The 20,347-nt window shown below is 43.1% G+C and overlaps 1 protein-coding gene across 5 annotated transcripts in view; it reads left to right on the top strand.

The window, feature by feature from the left end:
* LOC120032832 (transmembrane protein 178A) overlaps positions 1-19,166 on the top strand; it is a 28,633-nt gene extending 9,467 nt beyond the window's left edge. Inside the window, exons 2-6 of one of the 5 annotated variants that reach the window (XR_005473857.1) lie at positions 11,593-11,706; positions 13,855-13,992; positions 14,600-15,089; positions 15,319-15,907; positions 16,967-17,056. Coding sequence is in view for 4 of the 5 variants with exons in the window: in XM_038979030.1 (XP_038834958.1) it covers positions 11,593-11,706; positions 13,855-13,992; positions 14,600-15,089; positions 15,319-15,499 (923 nt within the window). In the remaining variant the exon portion in view is untranslated. Of the gene's footprint in view, positions 1-11,592; positions 11,707-13,854; positions 13,993-14,599; positions 15,090-15,318; positions 16,407-16,966 lie in introns of those variants that run through there. The other 4 variants (XM_038979030.1, XM_038979031.1, XM_038979033.1 and 1 more) reach the window with 4 other exon arrangements.
* The last annotated feature ends 1,181 nt before the right edge of the window (positions 19,167-20,347 follow it).

Genomic DNA, 20,347 nt, shown 5'->3' with positions numbered 1-20,347 from the left:
ACAGCCACTTTCACTATGATCCTTAGTGCCATTCAGCCCCATTTAGCAATAGGGCATGCTTAAAATTAACATACTTCCGGCTCCATGTGCCAATCGGGAGTTTTCCATGGTTTTCCATAGGAATACGTGGATGACGTCAGCGCTATCACTATCTACTGGAACTAAAAAGGGTGCTCCTATGGGGCCAGTCGAAGAATACTTTTTTCTAAGAGTGTATAGGGAATAGGGTGCCATTTTGGACACAGCCAGGGACTGCGAGCAGAGCTACTCATATCTATGCAAAGGCACGGAGTGTTGGCTACTGTAAATAACCAAACAACCTCCCCACTCTCTGAGCGTGAGATGCAGATGCTCGGCTCGCAGCCTCACACGCCTCGCGTTCGCAGTGAGAGACCAAACACAGGTGTCAGCGCTCACTTCAAAGTGCCTGCTCAGATATGCACATGATGATGTTTCATAATGTCTACCAAGTATGAAATGGTAGCGGTTCCCATGCATTATGTAGATGTGGACCACAAGACCTATGATAGAGCTTTTGAATGTGTGTTAAGATTTGGAATAATTCAAGTGTTTTAAAGAGTATCAGGGCTTCATTCGATGGTAAACTGTCGAGATTTTGTCCCACCAATTCAAGTTGTGGGAGCTCAGCTTGAAATAAGGACAGACGTTCTCACCAGCAACATAGCAACATAGGACTCATGGGGCGTCTACTGTACTCTCGAACAAGAAAGAGACAATGTTTTACAGTAGCTCACATACAGAGACACCGTAACAGCAGCACAGGTAACTTGGTAACACTTCATAGGTTGCCTTTATAAAGGTACATTTTCTAAATGGCTTATAACAGTTATTTAATCATTTGTAAATGCATCATAAACAAATTGAAAAGGGTACCTTATAAAGGGTTACTGAGCACTCACTATGTGAACCTGTCTAAACCTGTCCAGTTTGGAAAAAGAACAACGTAAGCAACAGCACAGGCCAAGTTAAATTAATTTGTCCTGCATATAGTTGATTACTATACCAATTCAACTCTGCAGAAGACCTAGGCCTACCATGTGTGTAAGGGAAACTGGACAACCCAAGTCACAGGTTGCTTCAAAGCCAAGTAAATGTTAAAGTGTTTACCCTTTTCCAACCAAGTGAGCCATTGCATGGAAATACAAGAGCTCTCTCAAATGTCACAGTTTGAGGCAGTTAATGAGGGTTAAAAGATTGAGTATTGCAATGGCCCTTTACAATGCGACCTGACACATCAAATTTATAACACTGTTATAAGCATGCCCTGTATAATATGCAATGCCTGGTTTATGACAAAAAGGCTTTTGTTAACCATCAGTGACATAAAGCTGTTATGAAATTAAACGTTAAATGAAACTTTTATACAGTACATGATTATAAACCATTATAATATGGCATTATGCCATATACAGTACCAGTCAAAAGTTTGGACACACCTATTCATTCAAGGTTTTTTTTTTTTTTTTTTTTTTACTATTTTCTACATTGTAGAATAATAGTGAAGACATAAAAACAATGAAATAACACATATGGAATCATGTAGTAACCAAAAACAAATCAAAATATATTTTATATTGTCACGTCCTGACCTTAGTTATCTATGTTTTCTTTATTATTTTGGTTAGGTCAGGGTGTGACTAGGGTGGGTATGCTGGTTTTGTATTGTCGAGGTTTTTTTGTAGTCTAGGTATATGTAGGTCTATGGTGGCCTGAATTGGTTCCCAATCAGAGGCAGCTGTTTATCGTTGTCTCTGATTGGGGATCATATTTAGGTTGCCATTTCCCCTTTTGGTTTTGTGGGTTCTTGATCTATGTTTAGTTGCCTGTCTGCACTATACATATTAGCTTCACGGTTCGTTTTGTTATTTTTTTCGTTTGTTCAGTGTTCGTTCTTTTAATAAAGAAGAATGTACGCTGACCACGCTGCCCCATGGTCTCCTCCTTACGACGGCCATGACAGAAGAACCCAACATAAAAGGACCAAGCAGCGGGTTAAATAGGAGCGGACATCCTGGGCCCGGGAGAAAGATGAGTGGAGGACATCCTGGACTTGGGAGGAGGTAATGACAGGGGACAAGACCCTGCCATGGAAGCAGGTGGAGATAGCACAGGAGGAACGGCGACGATACGAGGGGACACGGTGAGCAAGGAAGCCCGAGAGGCAGCTCCAATAAGTTTTTTGGGGGGGCACACGAGGTGATTGGCTGAGTCAGGTTGGAGACCTGAGCCAACTCCTCGTGCTTACCGTGGGGAGCGTGTGACTGGTCAGGCACCGTGTTATGCAGAAATGCGCACGGTGTCTCCAGTTCGCATTCATAGCCCGGTGCTATCTATTCCAGCTCCTCGCATTTGCCGGGCTAGAATGGGCATCCAGCCAGGACGGATGGTGCCGGCTTAGCACTCCTGGTCTCCAGTATACCTCCTTGGACCAGGATATCCTGCGCCGGCTTAGCGTACTGTGTCTACGGTGCGTCTGCACAGCCCAGTGCGTCCTGTGCTAGCGCTCCGCACTTGCCGGGCTCAAGTGAGCATCCAGCCAGGATTGTGCCAGCTCTACACTGCAGATCTCCAGTGCGCCTCCACAGTCCAGTATGTCCTGTGCCTCCTCTCCACACTCGTCCTGAGATGCGTGTCCCCAGCCCGGTACCACCAGTGCCGGCACCACGCATCAGACCTCCAGTGCGCCTCCACAGTCCAGTACGTCCTGTTGTCCTGTTTCTGCTCCTCACACTCGCCCTGAGGTGCGTGTCCTCAGCCCGGTACCACCAGTTCCGGCACCACGCATCAGGCCTCCAGTGCGCTTCCACAGTCCAATACGGCCTGTGCCTCTTCCCCGCATTCGCCCTGAGGTGCGTGTCCTCAGCCCGGTACCACCAGTTCCGGCACCATGCATCAGGCCTCCAGTGCGCTTCCACACTCCAATACGGCCTGTGCCTCTTCCCCGCACTCGCCCTGAGGTGCGTGTCCTCAGCCCGGTACCACCAGTTCCGGCACCACGCATCAGGCTTCCAGTGCGCTTCCATAGTCCAGAGCTTCCGGCGACAGTACCCAGTCCAGAGCTTCCGGCGACAGTACCCAGTCCAGAGCTTCCGGCGATAGTACCCAGTCCAGAGCTTCCGGCGACGTTTCACAGTCCGGAACCTCCAACGACGGGCCACAGTCCGGAACCTCCAACGACGGGCCACAGTCCGGAATCTCCTACGACGGGCCACAGTCCGGAACCTCCTATGACGGGCCACAGTTCGGAACCTCCTATGACGGGCCACAGTTCGGAACCTCCTATGACGGGCCACAGTCCGGAGCCTCCAGCGACGATCCCCAGTCCGGGGCCTCCAGCAACGATCCCCAGTCCGGAGCCTCCAGCGACGATCCCCAGTCCGGAGCCTCCAGCGACGATCCCCAGTCCGGGGCCTCCTGCGACGATCCCCAGCCCGGGGCCTCCGGCGACGATCCCCAGCCCGGGGTCTCCGGCGACGATCCCCAGCCCGGGGTCTCCAGGGACGGTCCCTAGCCCGGGGTCTCAGGCGATGATCCCCAGTCCGGGGCCTCCGGCGAAGAGCTGCGGTCCGGCTCTACAAAGGCGAAGGGACCAGTGTAAAGAGGGGGGGCGGCGTCCAGAACAAGAGCCGCCACCGGGGGTAGATGCCTACCCGGACCCTCCCCTATAAGTTCAGGTTTGCGGTCGGGAGTCCGCACCTTTGGGGGGGGGGGGGGGGGGGGGTACTGTCACGCCCTGACTTTAGTTATCTATGTTTTCTGTATTATTTTGGTTAGGTCAGGGTGTGACTAGGGTGGGTATGCTGGTTTTGTATTGTCTAGGGTTTTTTGTATGTCTAGGGGTTTTGGTAGTCTAGGTATATGTAGGTCTATGGTGGCCTGAATTGGTTCATAATCAGAGGCAGCTGTTTATCGTTGTCTCTGATTGGGGATCATACTTAGGTTGCAATTTTCCCTTTTGGTTTTGTGGGTTCTTGATCTATGTTTAGTTGCCTGTCTGCACTATACATATTAGCTTCACGGTTCGTTTTGTTATTTTTTTCGTTTGTTCAGTGTTCGTTCTTTTAATAAAGAAGAATGTACGCTTACTACACTGCGCCTTGGTCTCCTCCTTACGACGGCCGTGACATATATTGAGATTCTTCAAAGTAGCCACCCTTTTCCTTGATGACAGCTTTGCACACTCTTGGCATTCTCTCAACCAGCTTCATGAGGAATGGTTTTCCAACAATCTTGAAGGAGTTCCCACATATGCTGAGCACTTGTTGGCTGCTTTTCCTTCACTCTGTGATCCAGGTCGCGTGATTGTGGAGGCCAGGTCATCTGATGCAGCACTCCATCACTCTCCTTGGTCAAATAGCCCTTACCCAGCCTGGAGGTGTGTTTTGGGTCATTGTTCTGTGGGAAAAACAAATGATAGTCCCACTAAGCGCAAGCGAGATGGAATGGTGTATCGCTGCAGAATGCTGTGGTCGCCATGCTGGTTAAGTGTGCCTTGAATTCTAAATAAATCACTGACAGTGTCACCAGCAAAGCACCATCACACCTCCTCCTCCATGCTTCACGGTGGTAACAACACATGCGGAGATCATCCATTCATCTACTCTAAATCTCACAAAGACACAGCGGTTGGAACCAAAAATCTCAAATTTGGACTCATCAGACCAAAGGACAGACTTCCACCAGTCTAGTCCATTTCTCGTGTTTCTTGGCCCAAGCAAGTCTCTTCATCTTATTGGTGTTCTTTAGTAGTGGTTTCTTTGCAGCAATTCGACCATGAAGAAAGCTGGTACCGATTATTGGAGGACCAAAAAAAGCCGATACCCATTAATCGGCCTATTTTTATTTATTTATTTGTAATAGTGACAATTACAATAATACTGAATGAACACTTATTTTAACTTAATATAATACATCAATAAAATCAATTTAGCCTCAAATAAATAATGAAACATGTTCAATTTGGTTTAAATAATGCAAAAACAAAGTGTTGGAGAAGAAAGTAAAAGTGCAATATGTGCCATGTAAGAAAGCTAACGTTTAAGTTCCTTGATTCACGCAGTCTCCTCTGAACAGTTGATGTTGAGATGTGTCTGTTACTTGAACTCTGTGAAGCATTTATTTGGACTGCAATCTGAAGTGCAGTTAACTCTAATGAACATCCTCAGCAGCAGAGATAACTCTGGGTCTTCCAGTCCTGTGGCGATCCTCATGAGAGGCAGTTTCATCATAGAGCTTGATGGTTTTTGCGACTGCACTTGAAGAAACTTTCGAAGTTTTTGAAATGTTACGTATTGACTGACCTTCATGTCTTAAAGTAATGATGGACTGTCGTTTCTCTTTGCTTATTTGACCTGTTCTTGCCATAATATGGATTTGGTCTTTTACCAAATAGGGCTATCTTCTGTATTAGAGGTCGACCGATTATGATTTTTCAACGCCAATACCGGTACCGATTATTGGAGGACCAAAAAAAGCCGATACCCATTAATCGGCCTATTTTTATTTATTTATTTGTAATAGTGACAATTACAATAATACTGAATGAACACTTATTTTAACTTAATATAATACATCAATAAAATCAATTTAGCCTCAAATAAATAATGAAACATGTTCAATTTGGTTTAAATAATGCAAAAACAAAGTGTTGGAGAAGAAAGTAAAAGTGCAATATGTGCCATGTAAGAAAGCTAACGTTTAAGTTCCTTGCTCAGAACATGAGAACATATGAAAGCTGGTGGTTCCTTTTAACATGAGTCTTCAATATTCCCAGGTAAGAAGTTTTAGGTTGTAGTTATTCTTGGAATTATAGGACTATTTCTCTCTATACCATTTGTATTTCATATACCTTTGACTATTGGATGTTCTTATAGGCATTTTAGTATTGCCAGTGTAACAGTATAGCTTCCGTCCCTCTCCTCGCCCCTACCTGGGCTCGAACCAGGAACACATCGACAACAGCCACCCTCGAAGCATCGTTACCCATCGCTCCACAAATGCCGCAGCCCTTGCAGAGCAAGGGGAACAACTACTCCAAGTCTCAGAGCGAGTGACGCTATTAGCGCGCACCCCGCTAACTAGCTAGCCATTTCACATCGGTTACGCCAGCCTAATCTCGGGAGTTGATGCTTGAAGCATTGCAAAGAGCTGCTGGCAAAACGCACGAAAGTGCTGTTTGAATGAATGCTTGCCTACCATCGCTCAGTCTGACTGCTCTATCAAATATCAAATCATAGACTTAATTATAACATAATAACACACAGAAATACGAGCCTTTGGTCATTAATATGCTCGAATCCGGAAACTATCATTTCGAAAACAAAACGTTTATTCTTTCAGTGAAATACGGAACCGTTCCGTATTTTATCTAACGGATGGCATCCCTAAGTCTAAATATTGCTGTTACATTGCACAACCTTCAATGTTATGTCATAATTATGTACAATTCTGGCAAATTAATTACGGTCTTTGTTAGGAATAAATGGACTTCACACAGTTCGCAACGAGCCAGGCGGCCCAAACTGCTGCATATACCCTGACTGCTTGCACGGAACGCAAGAGAAGTGACACAATTTCCCGAATTATAAGAAATTCATGTTAGAAGGCAATATTAACTAAATATGCAGGTTTAAAAATATATACTTGTGTATTGATTTTAAGAAAGGCATTGATGTTTATTGTTAGGTACATTGGTGAAACGACAGTGCTTTTTTTCACAAATGCGCTTGTTAAATCATCCCCCTATTGTCGAAGTAGGCTTTGATTCAATGAGAAATTAACAGGCTCCAGCATCGATTATATGCAACGCAGGAAACGCTAGATAAACTAGTAATATCATCAACCATGTGTAGTTAACTAGTGATTATGTTAAGATTGATTGTTTTTATAAGATAAGTTTAATGCTAGCTAGCAACTTACCTTGGCTTCTTGCTGCCCTCGCGTAACAGGTAGTCAGCCTGCCACGCAGGCTCCTCGTGGAGTGCAATGTAAGGCAGGTGGTTAGAGCGTTGGACTAGTAACCGGAAGGTTGCAAAAACGAATCCCCGAGGTGACAAGGTAAAAATCTGTCATTCTGCCCCTGAACAAGGCCGTTAACCCACCGTTCCTAGGCCATCATTGAAAATAAGAATGTGTTCTTAAACACTTCTTGTGAATAGGGGGCGCTGTTTTCACTTTGGGAAAAAATCGTGTCCAATTTAAACGGCCTCGTACTCTATTCTAGATCGTACAATATGCATATTATTATTACTATTGGATAGAAAACACTCTCAAGTTTCTAAAACTGTTTGAATTATATCTGTGAGTAAAACAGAACTCATTTGGCAGCAAACTTCCAGACAGGAAGTGAAAAATCTGAAAATGATGCTCTGTTCCAGGGCCTGCCTATTCAATTGCTTAATATTTATGGATTTGCATGCACTGCATACGCCTTCCACTAGATGTCAACAGGCAGTGGAAGGTGGAATGGGGTGTCTAGCTTGATCTGAGGTCGAACAAGAGCTCTTGGAATGACGTGACCACAATTTCCTTTCTCTACCTAGGCGCGGGAAGGACATCAGCATTGGCTTCTGAAAAGCGTTCGGTATAGACGGTGGATGTCTCCGGCTCTGATTTTATTTGATAGATGTGATAAAAACATCATAAAGTAGTTTTTTTCAACCGAGTTGTATCAGTTTATTCAACGTTTATTGCGACTTTTGGCATTTTCCTTTCTTTGCGTCAGGAGAAGATGGGCATGTTCGCGCCACATGGCTAGCTAAGGTTGCTAATTCGACAGGAGAAGAGGACATTCTAAAACCAAACAACGATTTATTCTGGACCTAGGACTCCTTGTACAAGATTCTGATGGAAGCTCAGCAAAAGTAAGAACCATTTATGATGTTATTTCGTATTTCTGTGGAAAATGTAGAGTCCTATTTTCCGCCCTTTTTGCGGGCGCTGTCTCGCTATAACGTAAGCTGTTTGTTATGGTAAAGTTATTTTTAAAAATCTAACATGGCGGTTGCATTAAGAACTAGTGTATCTTTCATTTGCTGTCCAACATGTATTTTTTAGTAAAGTATTATGATGAGTTCTTTGGTCAGATTAGGTGAGTGTCCAAAATATCTCCGGAGATTCTGGTGAATCGATGCTACATATTCACAATGTATAACCACGGTTTGCAGCTCAAAATATGCACATTTTCGAACAAAACATAAGTGTATTGTATAACCTGATGTTATAGGACTGTCATCTGATGAAGTTGGTCAAGGTTAGTGATTAATTTTATATCCTTTGCTGTTTTTTTGCGATCGCTACCTTTTGCTGCTGATAAATGCATTTGTGTGTTTGGCTATTGTGGTAAGCTAATATAATGCTATATTGTGTTTTCGCTGTAAAACACTTAAAAATATCTGAAATATTGGCTGGATTCACAAGATGTTTATCTTTCATTTGCGGTACACCATGTATTTTTCATAAATGTTTTATGATGAGTATTTAGGTATTTCACGTTGCTCTCTGTAATTATTCTGCTTTAGTGATATTTTTGATGGTAGCTGCAATGTAAAACTATGATTTATACCTCAAATATGCACATTTTCGAACAAAACATACATTTATTGTATAACATGTTATAAGACTGTCATCTGATGAAGTTGTTTCTTGGTTAGTGACTAATTATATCTCTATTTGGTCGGTTTTGTGATAGCTACCTATGCGGTAGAAAAATGGTGAAAATATGCGGTTGAGTCTTTTGCTATTGTGGTTAGCTAATAGAAATACATATTGTGTTTTCGCTGTAAAACATTTTAAAAATCAGAAATGGTGGCTGGATTCACAAGATGTTTATCTTTCATTTGCTGTATTGGACTTGTGATTTCATGAAAATTATATTATATGATATCCCTGTCGCGTTAGGCTAGGCTATGCTAGTCAGCTTTTTTGATGAGGAGGATCCCGGATCCGGGAGAGAGAAGCGGTAGAGGTTTTAACTGACTTGCCTAGTTAAATAAAGGTGTAAAAAAAAAAAATGAAAACTTGAAATCGGCTCTAATTAATCGGCCATACCGATTAATCGGTCGACCTCTATTCTGTATACCACCTCTACCTTGTCACAACACAACTGATTGGCTTAAACGCATTAAGAAAGAAAGAAATTCCACAAATTAACTTTAAACAAGGCACGCCAATTTGGTATTTTATTAGGATCCCTATTAGCTGTTGCAAAAGAAGCAGCTACTCTTCCTGAAGTCCACACAAAACATTTAACATGGAATAATACAGAACATTAATAGACAAGAGCAGCTCAAGGCCTGAACTACATACATTTAAAACAAGGCCCACGTAGCCTACATATTAATGCATACACTTGGACCAACTATCTAGGTCAAATAGAGGAGAGGCGTTGTGCTGTGAGGTGTTGCTTTATCTGTTTTTTAAATCAGGTTTGCTGGTTATTTGAGCAACAATAGATGGAACGGAGTTCCATGCAATAATGGCTCTATATAATACTGTACGCTTTCTTGAATTTGTTCTGGATTTGGGGACTGTGAAAAGACCCCTGGTGGTATGTTTGGTGGGGTAAGTGTGTGTGTCAGAGCTGTGTGTAAGTTGACTATGCAAACAATTTGGGATTTTCAACATATGAATGTTTCTTATAAAAAGAAGAAATGATGCAGTCAGTCTCTCCTCAACTCTTAGCCAAGAGAGACTGGCATGCATAGTATTTATATCAACCCTTTGATTACAATGAAGAGCAATACGTGCCTCTCTGTTCTGGGCCAGCTGCAGCTTAACTATGTCTTTCCTTGCAGCACTGGACCACACAACTGGACAATAATTATGATTAGACAAAACTAGAGCCTGCAGAACTTGCTTTTTGGAGTGTGGTGTCAAAAAAGCAGAGCATCTCTTTATTACGGACAGACCTCTCTCCATCTTTACAACCATTGAATCTTTATGTTTTGACCATGACAGTTTACAATCTAAGGTAACGCCAAGTAATTTAGTCTCCTCAAATTGTTCAACAGCCACACCATTCATTACCAGATTCAGCTGAGGTCTAGAACCTAGGGAATGATGCTCTTAGTTTTAGAGATGTTCTGGACCAGTTTATTACTGGCCACCCATTCCAAAACAGACTGCAACTCTTTGTTTAAGGTTTCAGTGACTTTATTATCTGTGGTTGAATCATCAGCATACATGGACACATATGCTGTGTTTAATGCCAGTGGCAGGTCATTGGTAAAAATAGAAAAGAGTAGAGGGCCAAGAGAGCTTCCCTGCAGTACACCACACTTTACATGTTTGGCATTAGAGGAGCTTTGGCATTAGAGGAGCTTCCATTAAAGAAAACCCTTTGAGTTCTATTAGATAGATAGCTCTAAATCCACGATATGGCAGAGATTGAAAAGCCGTAACACATGCGTTTTTTCAACAACAGGTTATGGTCAATAATATCAAAGGCTGCACTGAAATCTAACAGTACAGCTCCCACAATCTTCTTACTATCAATTTTTTTCAACCAATCATCAGTCATTTGTGTCAGTGCAGTACATGTTGAGTGCCCTTCTCTATAAGCATGCTGAAAGTATGTTGTTAATTTGTTTCCAGAGAAATATTTGGTCAAACACAATTTTTCCAACAGTTTGCTAAGAGCCGGCAGCAAACTTATAGGTCTGCTGTTAGAACCAGTAAGGGCCACTTTACCACTATTGGGTAGCAGAATAACTTTGGCTTCCCTCCAGGCCTGAGGGCAAAGACTTTCCTCTAGGCTCAGATTAAAGATATGACAGATAGGAGTGGCTTTAGAGTCAGCTACCATCCTCAGTAGCTTTCCATCTAAGTTGTCAATGCCAGGAGGTTTGCCATTATTGATCGATAACAATATTTTTTCCACCTCTCCCACACTAACTTTACAGAATTCAAACTTGCAATGCTTTTCTTTCATTATTAGTTTTTTATGCATGAATACGATGGTTCACTGTTCGTTGAATTGAAATGCATTCCAAGTGACTACCTCATGAAGCTGGTTGAGAGAATGCCAAGAGTGTGCAAAGCTGTCATCAAGGCAAAGGGTGGCTACTTTGAAGAATATAAAATATATTTTTGGGTTACTACATGATTCCATATGTGTTATTTCATAGTTTTGATGTATTTACTATTATTCTACAATGTAGAAAATAAGAAAAAATTATTTAAAAAACCTTGAATGAGTAGGTGTGTCCACACTTTTGACTGGTACTGTATGTTGTCCTAAGAGTTGTGCAAAGTTGGTAGAATATTATTCACAGCTGTAATGGCTGCCAAAGGTGCTTCCACCGAGTATTAACTCTGAGGTGTGAAGACACATGCAATCAAGACATCTTATTTTGAATTCATTTAGACATTTTTCTCAAACTTTCTTTCAATTTAAATATGTGGAGTAGGTTGTGTAGATATGTAGGTAAAAATCCAGTGTAATCCCTTTTTAAATGTAATTATGGTAACTTCAAGTAAAGATATGCAAGTCGGGCAAAGATTTTACATAACGAAAGTAATGCGTTCTAATGTTAAAACGTAGAGCTTTTTAGTAATCCTTTCTCTCCACAGGTATTGCGGACCGATGCACAACTGTCAAGTACCATTTCTCTCAGCCCATTCGGCTTCGAAACATCCCGCTCAACCTGACGAGAACCATTCAGCAAGATGAATGGCATCTCTTACGTAAGTATTGCAGACTGAACGTCCCACAACCACCTGCAATAAAACCGCTTGCATGGCTAGCAGTTTTGTATAGAGAGAAATAGTAATTGTGTCTTTATGTAGGAACTAAAGGAGGCTAACTGCACCATGGATCGTTGGCCAAAGCCTATGGGGAAATGTATGTTTTATTTTGGAGGAGGGGTTGGATAAATGTAAAAAATAATGTCTGTGGTATAAGGTCACAGGCTTATGAGATCTTATACGTTTCGTTCTATGAGATAATCTTCCTCAGCTAACGTCACTTTGTGAATTTTTAAGCATTTATGTAATCAAAACAAGCACACAAAGCACATAAATACTTTATAATTCATAAAGGTCATGTAATCTTACTGATATTATCTCATAGAACAAAACATATAAGATCACATAAGCCTGTGTTAACTTCAGATCTTATTTTCAGTGTTTATCCTAAAATCCCACTCCTTCCCCATTCATTTCCCCCATTTCCCCAAACGAACCAGAGGTAGAAAATGCTATCTCATTTCTGGCTGGGTCTGAGCAAAAAGTATTTTGAACAATGGATAGATGGCCTTGGTGTGGTGTGAGACGTTTGATTCCAGGTGCCCCACAACTGATCTGCGGTGGGATAGTCTGACGTCTGTCACGAGTAGCGTTCGGGTCCTTTAAGATGAGCTTTTCCAGGTAGTGGTTGGTGCAAAAACTTAGCGATCCGAACTTTCATCTTACGGATTTGGGGCAAATTTCTACCACCATCTTTGCTCAAACAATCATTTCATTATTTATTGGGAAATATTTTTACTGTTCTTGCTCTTCCCGTCCCTTGTATTGTGTGTGTTTTTTTGTATAAATATTTACATGTTTTGTATGTGTGTTTTTTAAAATATGTTTTTCAATGCTTCATACAGTACTGCAGACTAAAGGTTCCGTCTGTTGTGTCTAGGTTTGATAATGAAATAACAGTGGAGGTCCAAATCTCAGTGCTCCATATTCATTTGGCTTCATGCTGTGGAACTTTTGGAACCTTCAGACAACCCTAGTGATCTCATCAGACATCCATGATCTGTAATAAGGCTACTACGGTACCCACATGCTGAATATGTTAAGTTAACCTTTTCAAAGCTAGTATTCCTACTCCAATGTCCAACCCCTGATGAGTGGATTACTACATGGTTATAGAACATGTTCACGGGGAGGAAGTAAATGTCAGCTCGTACAAGAAAAACATATTAACTCCACACAGTCTTATTATTACTGCACAACTAGTCTGAGGAAGAACATTCATCAAAGTCAATATACGTTTGGTTTTCTTTGGCCGCATCCCAAATGGCACCCTATTCCCTATTAAGTGCACAGTTGTTCCCTATTAAGTGCATACGGTGTTATTTGGGACGCCGACCTTGTTTTTCCTGTTCGAGTTTGATCCCGTGTTATAGAATTCCGCAACTCGATCTGACAAATGTCTGAGATGCAGAGCAGGCCTAAATGTATCGGACATGTGATTTATGATCAATGGGTCAAAATGTTGTTACAGTATATCATACGTTGCAGGAATTGAATATTTCCATCAACATATCCCATTATAAAACTGTTGTGTGTTGAGTGACATAATGCTTGCCATAATGTTTACTGAAAAACAATGCTGTCATGATGCATTAAGGAAATCATTCAAATTCACCTATTTTTAACAGTCGTTGCTGGCCATTTTATGTTATGACAGGCATCGTGTCATTCTTATGACAGGGTTGTAACAAATGTAGGACAGGGGTGATCAAAAGAATAGTATTACCTAACAAAAACGTGTGTTTTTCCCCGTGTTTGTTTGGAGACTGTTGGCGGGCAGCACGAGCGGGTTTACCAGGGGGGTGGTTGTCATGGAAATGTTGGTGTGTGCACGTGTGCTAATGTTTTCACTTGTGTTTGTGCTCTTTTGTGTGTGTGTGTGTGTGTGTGTACGCTTTGTGTTTGTCTGTGTGTGTGTACCTATATGTACGCTTTTGTGTGTGTGTGTGTGTGTGTGTGTGTGTGTGTGTGTGTGTGTGTGTGTGTGTGTGTGTGTGTGTGTGTGTGTGTGTGTGTGTGTGTGTGTGTGTGTGTGTGTGTGTGTGTGTGTGTGTGTGAGTGCTATGTTTATATGTGTGTGTGTCTCAGATCTGCGGCGAATCACGGCGGGGTTCCTGGGGATGGCGGCTGCCGTTTTGCTGTGTGGCAGCATTGTGGCCACAGTGGGCTTCTTTTGGGAGGAGAGCCTCACCCAGCACGTCTCCGGCCTGCTCTTCCTCATGGCAGGTACATCGCCTGCCAACTACCAACACCCTACCTTTCCTGTGTGTGTGTTAGGGCTTTCATTGCCAACGACCTACCTATCCTGTATGTGTGTGTGTGTGTGTTTGTGTGTGTGTTAGAGAGAGAGAGAGACAGCGAGAGATATAGAGAGTGTGTGGTTCTCTTTCCCTTTCATTGTTGGTTTCTTTGTGATGGCAGCTTTCAACTTTTGTCTCTCTGTGCCTCTTTTACTGCAGCCTTCCTCTATATCTCTATCTTTAGTTTTCTCCCCCTTTCTCTCTCTCTGTCACATCTTCTCCTGCTCCTCCCCTCCGGCGTACGACATCGCCAGAATACTAACCACTGGTCCTGGGATTCATCATTATGCGCACCTAGCACTCATCATTACGCACACCTAGCACTTATCATTACGCGCACCTGTTAATCATTACAATTCACACCTGGACTTCATTACCTTCGTCATTTCCTCCCCTTTATATGTCACTCTCTTATGTCTTCTTACCAGTTGGTATTATTCTTGTGTACCTGCGTGTAGCCACATGGAATTGTCTCGTTTCTGTTTTTGTTGTTTTATTAAACGTTTCACCTGCACCTGCTTCCCGACTCACAGCTCTGTTATTACAGAATACCAACTCAAACTATGGAAGCAGCAGGAAAGTCTGGGAGAGAGGAGAGGAGGAGCTAGATTATTATGAGGGCTTCATGGCTCTGTTTAAATGCATTGTCGATCATCCCGCGGAGGGCAGTGAGTGTTTGCTTCAGCTTCAGCAGGGGAATCAGATGGCTGCTGCGCTCACCTTCCGGACAGTAGCAGCTTCCAGTGGAGAGGTTCCTGTCCAGAGGGCACCCATAATCCCATCTTGCTGTGTCGTGGGTCCAGTGGTTTGGGATGTAGATGTGGACATCCGCCAGGCTCTAGAGAGGGAGCCCGCACCCTGGAATTGTCCTCCCGCGCGCATCTATGTTCCCACAGGGATAAAGGATCTGCTGCTGACCTGGGCACACACAGCTGTTGTCGTTGGATATCCAGGTATTTCTCGCACCATCCACTCCATTGCTGAGAAGTACTGGTGGCCCACCTTGGTGCAGGATGTTACTCGGTATGTCAACTTCTGTTCTGTATGTGCTCAAACCAAATCCCACCGGAATGCTCCAGCAGGGAAGCTCCTGCCGCTTCCCGTGCCTCAGCAACCTTAGTCACATCTATCCAATGACTTTGTAACCGATCTTCCCCGCTCTGATGTTTTCACCACCATTCTGGTGGTAGTTGATAGATTTTCGAAGTCATGTCAATTAATCCCTTTTCCTGGTCTCCCCATTGCTCTCCAGGTCATTGAAGCACTCTTTCAGCAGGTCTTCCAGCATTATGGCCTTCCGGAGGACATCGTCTTCGACCGTGGCCCCCAATTCACATCATGAGTTTGGAGGGCCTTCTTGGAGAAGCTCGGGGTCACGGTCAGCCTCACTTCCGGGTATTGGCCTCAGTCCAACGGGCAGGTGGAGAGGATGAGCCAGGAGCTGGGGAGGTTCCTGAGGAGTCAGGGTGATTGGGCACGATTCCTTCCCTGGGCAGAGTACGTCCAGATCTCCCTACGTCACTCCTCCACTGGGTTGACCCCCTTCCAGTGTGTTTTGGGTTTCCAGCCAGGACTGGCCCCGTGGACCCTGGGTCAGACCGCGGCTCCTGCGGTAGATGAGTGGTTCCGGCGTGCGGAGGAGGTGTGGAGTGACGCGCACGTGAGACTCCAGCGCGCCTTCCATCATTAGAAGGAACAGGCAGACTGCCACCGCAGTGAGACTCCTGTGTTCCATCCTGGGGACAACGTCTGGCTCTATCAGGAACATCCCACTTCACCCATCCCGCAAGAAACTGAGCCCCATGGTTTGGCCGTTCAAGGTTCTCCGGAGTGTCAACAAGGTGACGTACAGGTTACAACTACCCAGTCGCTATTGCATCTCTCCCTCTTTCATGTCTCCCTTCTCAGGCCAGTGGTTCCTGGTCCCTTAACTGATACTGTCCCCCACGACACACCTCCACCCCCTTGGACATTGAGGGGGGGTCCGGCATACGCTGTCAGATCTTCAGGTCGTCCCTCTTGGCGGAGTCGTCCTGCGGCTGGAGCCACGTGTCACATCTTATCCTGCTACCCCCCTCCGGCGTACCACTTTGCCAGAATACTAACCACCGGTCCTGGGATTCCTCAATACGCACACCTAGCACTCATCATTACGCGCACCTGTTAATCATTATGATTCACACCTGGACTTCATTACCTTCATCATTTCTTCCCCTTTATATGTCACTCTCTTATGTTTTCTTACCAGTTGGTATTATTCTTGTGTACCAGCGTATAGCCACATGTAATTATCTCGTTTCTGGTTTTTGTTGTTTTATTAAACGTTTCACCTGCACCTGCTTCCCGACTCACAGCTCCGTTATTACACTCTCTCTCTCGTCCAAATCTTCCTCCAAAGTGTTCATCAAACACATACAGTAAAGGCTCTTTTTTTTAGCAGAATTTGTAAATGCCTAATGGACACAGATGCATTCATAATACCTTACAGACAGGTGTTAATATGCATAATAAAACATGCCATAAGCATTCATAATAGCTCATCGCTACAAACAGGAGACTACTTTCTATGGTTGTATGCAAACATTCCTATAACATATTTATAACATTACACAATAGGGCGGCTAATTTTTCATTTCAGTTGTGTTTTAGATTTCCTTTCAACTTGTGTTTTTTATTTATTTATGCTATGCTCATTCATTTCCGTTCCATGTGAATGGCAATCCGGATTGGTACTCCATTTTTTTTACTTTTAAATGACTAATATATAAAGCCATTGAAGAATACAATTTATAAATGCCTCATGATCTTACTTCAACTGTCTAACCTATCCTTTGTTGTTATTTTACTCCTGCAATGTCTCTTTAATACAAATCTTGGAAGTTACAATTTGTCCCCTCCAGGGATCTTCTGCACCATCTCCTTGTGCACCTACGCCGCCAGCGTCTCCTATGACCTCTCCCGGAACCCACCCTTCATCTACGGACTGCCCGGCGACGTGGACCATGGCTACGGCTGGTCCATCTTCTGCGCCTGGGTCAGCCTGGGACTGACCGTGGCATCAGGCTGCCTCAGCACCACCTACCCCTTCCTCAGCCAAACCAAGGCCCTGCACTCCAAAACCGCACGGGAGTCCTCAGTATGAGCGGCATGAGCAGTGTGAGAGAATGCCCCTTGTAGATTCGCGGGGGGATGAATTGTTGGTGTGGACATTTTGTTGCTGACTGAAAACCAATATAAGAGGAGATGTTTTATTTTTACGAAACCAGAGATGAAAACATAGTGTTTCGGTGAGATGTGGGAATCTTGTTGCTCTTTTGTAGACTCTCGTCATCCTTTATCGAGGTGTTATGCAAGGTGCAGGTGTTATGATGTGTTATTTATGTGTGTTTGTATGTGCACACAGGCAAACTCCCACATACATATGGACCTACACACCCGTACACAAGTACACACACAAATTGTTAGTTCTCTCTCTCTCTCACTATCTCTCTCTCTCTCTCTCCAAGACATGGAGAACAACATGAGAGTGAATGAAACATGAAACAACGTAAATACCCACACAGGCATACCACACACACATAAAACATGTGTGTATATATTACCATATATATGAAAAAGGCATCATTCTTATGGGTGGTTTGGTAAGATTGAATCAAATGGACATTGTATAAAAATACTAGTATCACTTTGAAAGCAAGAACCCTTTTTTTTCCAGATGTAAGTGGTATATTTTCAAAACTCTTAAGTACAAAACTCTAAACTGATAACGTGTGTAATGCCCCCTATCTTGTGTTCAGAACTTTTGACTGTGCATTCATCGGGGTTTCACACATATTTCACCCCTGAGTCATTAATGCAAAATCAAAGTTTTCCTTAAATACCACAAGTACATTTTTTTTGTCACCAATACATCAGATAATGATAGGCTCACCATATAGTCATTTGAACTACCACATTCAAAAAAAAAAAAATTCAATCACTTTGGCGCAATTTTCATTAGTATGTGGTACATTTTCGCAAAACAAGCACAAAAATCAAAACAGGTCATCACAATCGCTCATGTTTCAAAACTTTAAGCACATTTACAATTGACTGAGTACGACAAACAAATTCACAAAGTCAATTGTTCACTGCACCAAATCACTTTTTCAAGTTGGATACATAATCAATCAAAGTATCTGCTTTTCAAAATGCAATATCCACTTTACTTTTGATGTGAGTTTCTTGTCATTTGTTAACAATACTATAAACTATCACTTAATCAAACTGCTCAAAATGACAACCACAATTATGTACTGCCTAGCTAACATATATAGTTTGATAACTGTTGAACACTGTAAATGTCTATATTTTTACCTAAATGTATCAATTTGATATCAATTTATGCTGGAAGTTTTGAAACATGAGCCATTTTCATTATCTGTTTAGATTTTTGTGCTTGGAGTTGTGTACCACATACTTGTGAAAATTGCACCAAAGTGATTGAAAAAAACTGTAATCCACAGCCTATGAGATCCGATGGATTCGATTGGTCATTTCAGTTGTGGCAATCAAATTGTACAAAGTTTTTAGCAAACCCATTAACCAGTCCCTTCCCAAACAGACGAGGCATAATCACAAATAATTTGAAAATGTGCGCCAGACTGTGAGAACAATGCTGACAATGATAGACGAAGGACTACAGGGTTTGTCGCTGACATAGTTGAGGAAAGTCATTTTTCTCGCCCATGGACACAAATGGTGCACAATTCTACATTGGAGTGTGAAAACGGTGGAAACTGGAGGAGATCATGTTGACACCGCTTGAATGGATGTAAGACTTTTGTGCTGAACCATCATCACAGATATTCTGAGCAGCCAACAGTGAGGGGTGGGCTCTGAAAGTTAGTTGCTGCCCCATGGAAGGGCCAGCTTTCGCAACGACTCTGACCTGGACGACTTGTAGGGACCTTGAATGGCTTGTGGGGACATTACATGACACGTGTGGACCTTGCAGGTTATGTATGTTCGACTCAGCGTGCTGTGTCAGAAGCAGAGCAGCATTTCCGAAACAGTACAATGAGCTTCAAGTTTTCTCTATGAATTGTAAATAAAAGATTATCAACAAGAACGTATGTGGAGAGTTTTATGACATGCCTTATGTTGAGCTTTGTCTCTGTGTGTTACCTGCGTTACGAAGGCCTGCATGATGCTGTTATAATGCATTTTCAAGACCCCCTTATAGTGTCATATAATCGTATCATAATGATCCTTACTAAATGCACCATTTCATATCAGTTGACAAAACATATTTTATTCTTAAGGTATTATAAAGGATCCTTCATACGCTCATGACAAGGTATTGTCAGTAAATCCATTGTAGCACATCAGAGCATGGTTTAACTACCAGATACCAGAGATCTTGAGCAGTATTGCCATAATCGTCTTTGTTGGGAGCTGGGAGCGGCGCCTACTGGACAGGTGACTTCAACAGGTCCCTCGTACAGTTTAGATCTGCCTGCACTCGAGATCACGATGCGTAAACTACACTCTCTGTCTGACTTGCCACAAACACATTGGTGAAACAAGACACAACAGCCTCTACTGCAGTCCTGAATTCATCTGAGGAGTTCTGGTCCACGTGCACGAATATACATTCTGAGGTGTGTACAAAGCACGCAGGAGTCGCTCAAACATCTCAATCTTCTCATGGACCACGATGGAGTAGGTGATGGGGAAGTCTCTCTCCTCCACACCCAGGGGTGTCATGACCAACCCTTTGTCTGTAACATAACTTCAACAGTTTTAGGTCACGTCGTGGCAGAATGCCTCAGACAGGAGCTTGGGCTTATTCTTTGTTTTCAGAAGTCTTCTGAGCTGCTCCTTGTCGACGCCCTTCAGGTCTCCTCTGACGATTGGGGGAGTAGGCTGGCAGATCGTCTGCGTGGTCTCGTGGTAGGAGGTAAGGTGCTGGGGGCGGGCTCCTCTCAGAGCAGGTTGAGCTTCTCAGAGTGGTCCAGAGGAGAAGAGAGATCAAATCGCACATTAGGAAGAGAAAGAGGTTTCTGAAGCATCTATGTGATCTTGATCACCTAAGAGGACCCATAACGATTTATCTATGTATTATTAGTATTTGTGCAGACCATAGCTTTGGAGCACTGCTGTTAAATTATAATTGTCACACACAAACACACTGTAATGGAGACGCAGGGAGTCAGGAATTAGGTGCAGTTGGTGAGTTTAATGGTAAATGAACATTACCATTAAACTCAAATACAAAAGAGGAGAAGCGTCTGGACATG

The sequence above is a fragment of the Salvelinus namaycush genome, chromosome 39, assembly GCF_016432855.1.
Source record: "Salvelinus namaycush isolate Seneca chromosome 39, SaNama_1.0, whole genome shotgun sequence".
Taxonomy (NCBI): domain Eukaryota; kingdom Metazoa; phylum Chordata; class Actinopteri; order Salmoniformes; family Salmonidae; genus Salvelinus; species Salvelinus namaycush.
Note: the sequence above shows the minus strand (reverse complement) of the source record. Positions and strands in the feature narration are given on the sequence as shown.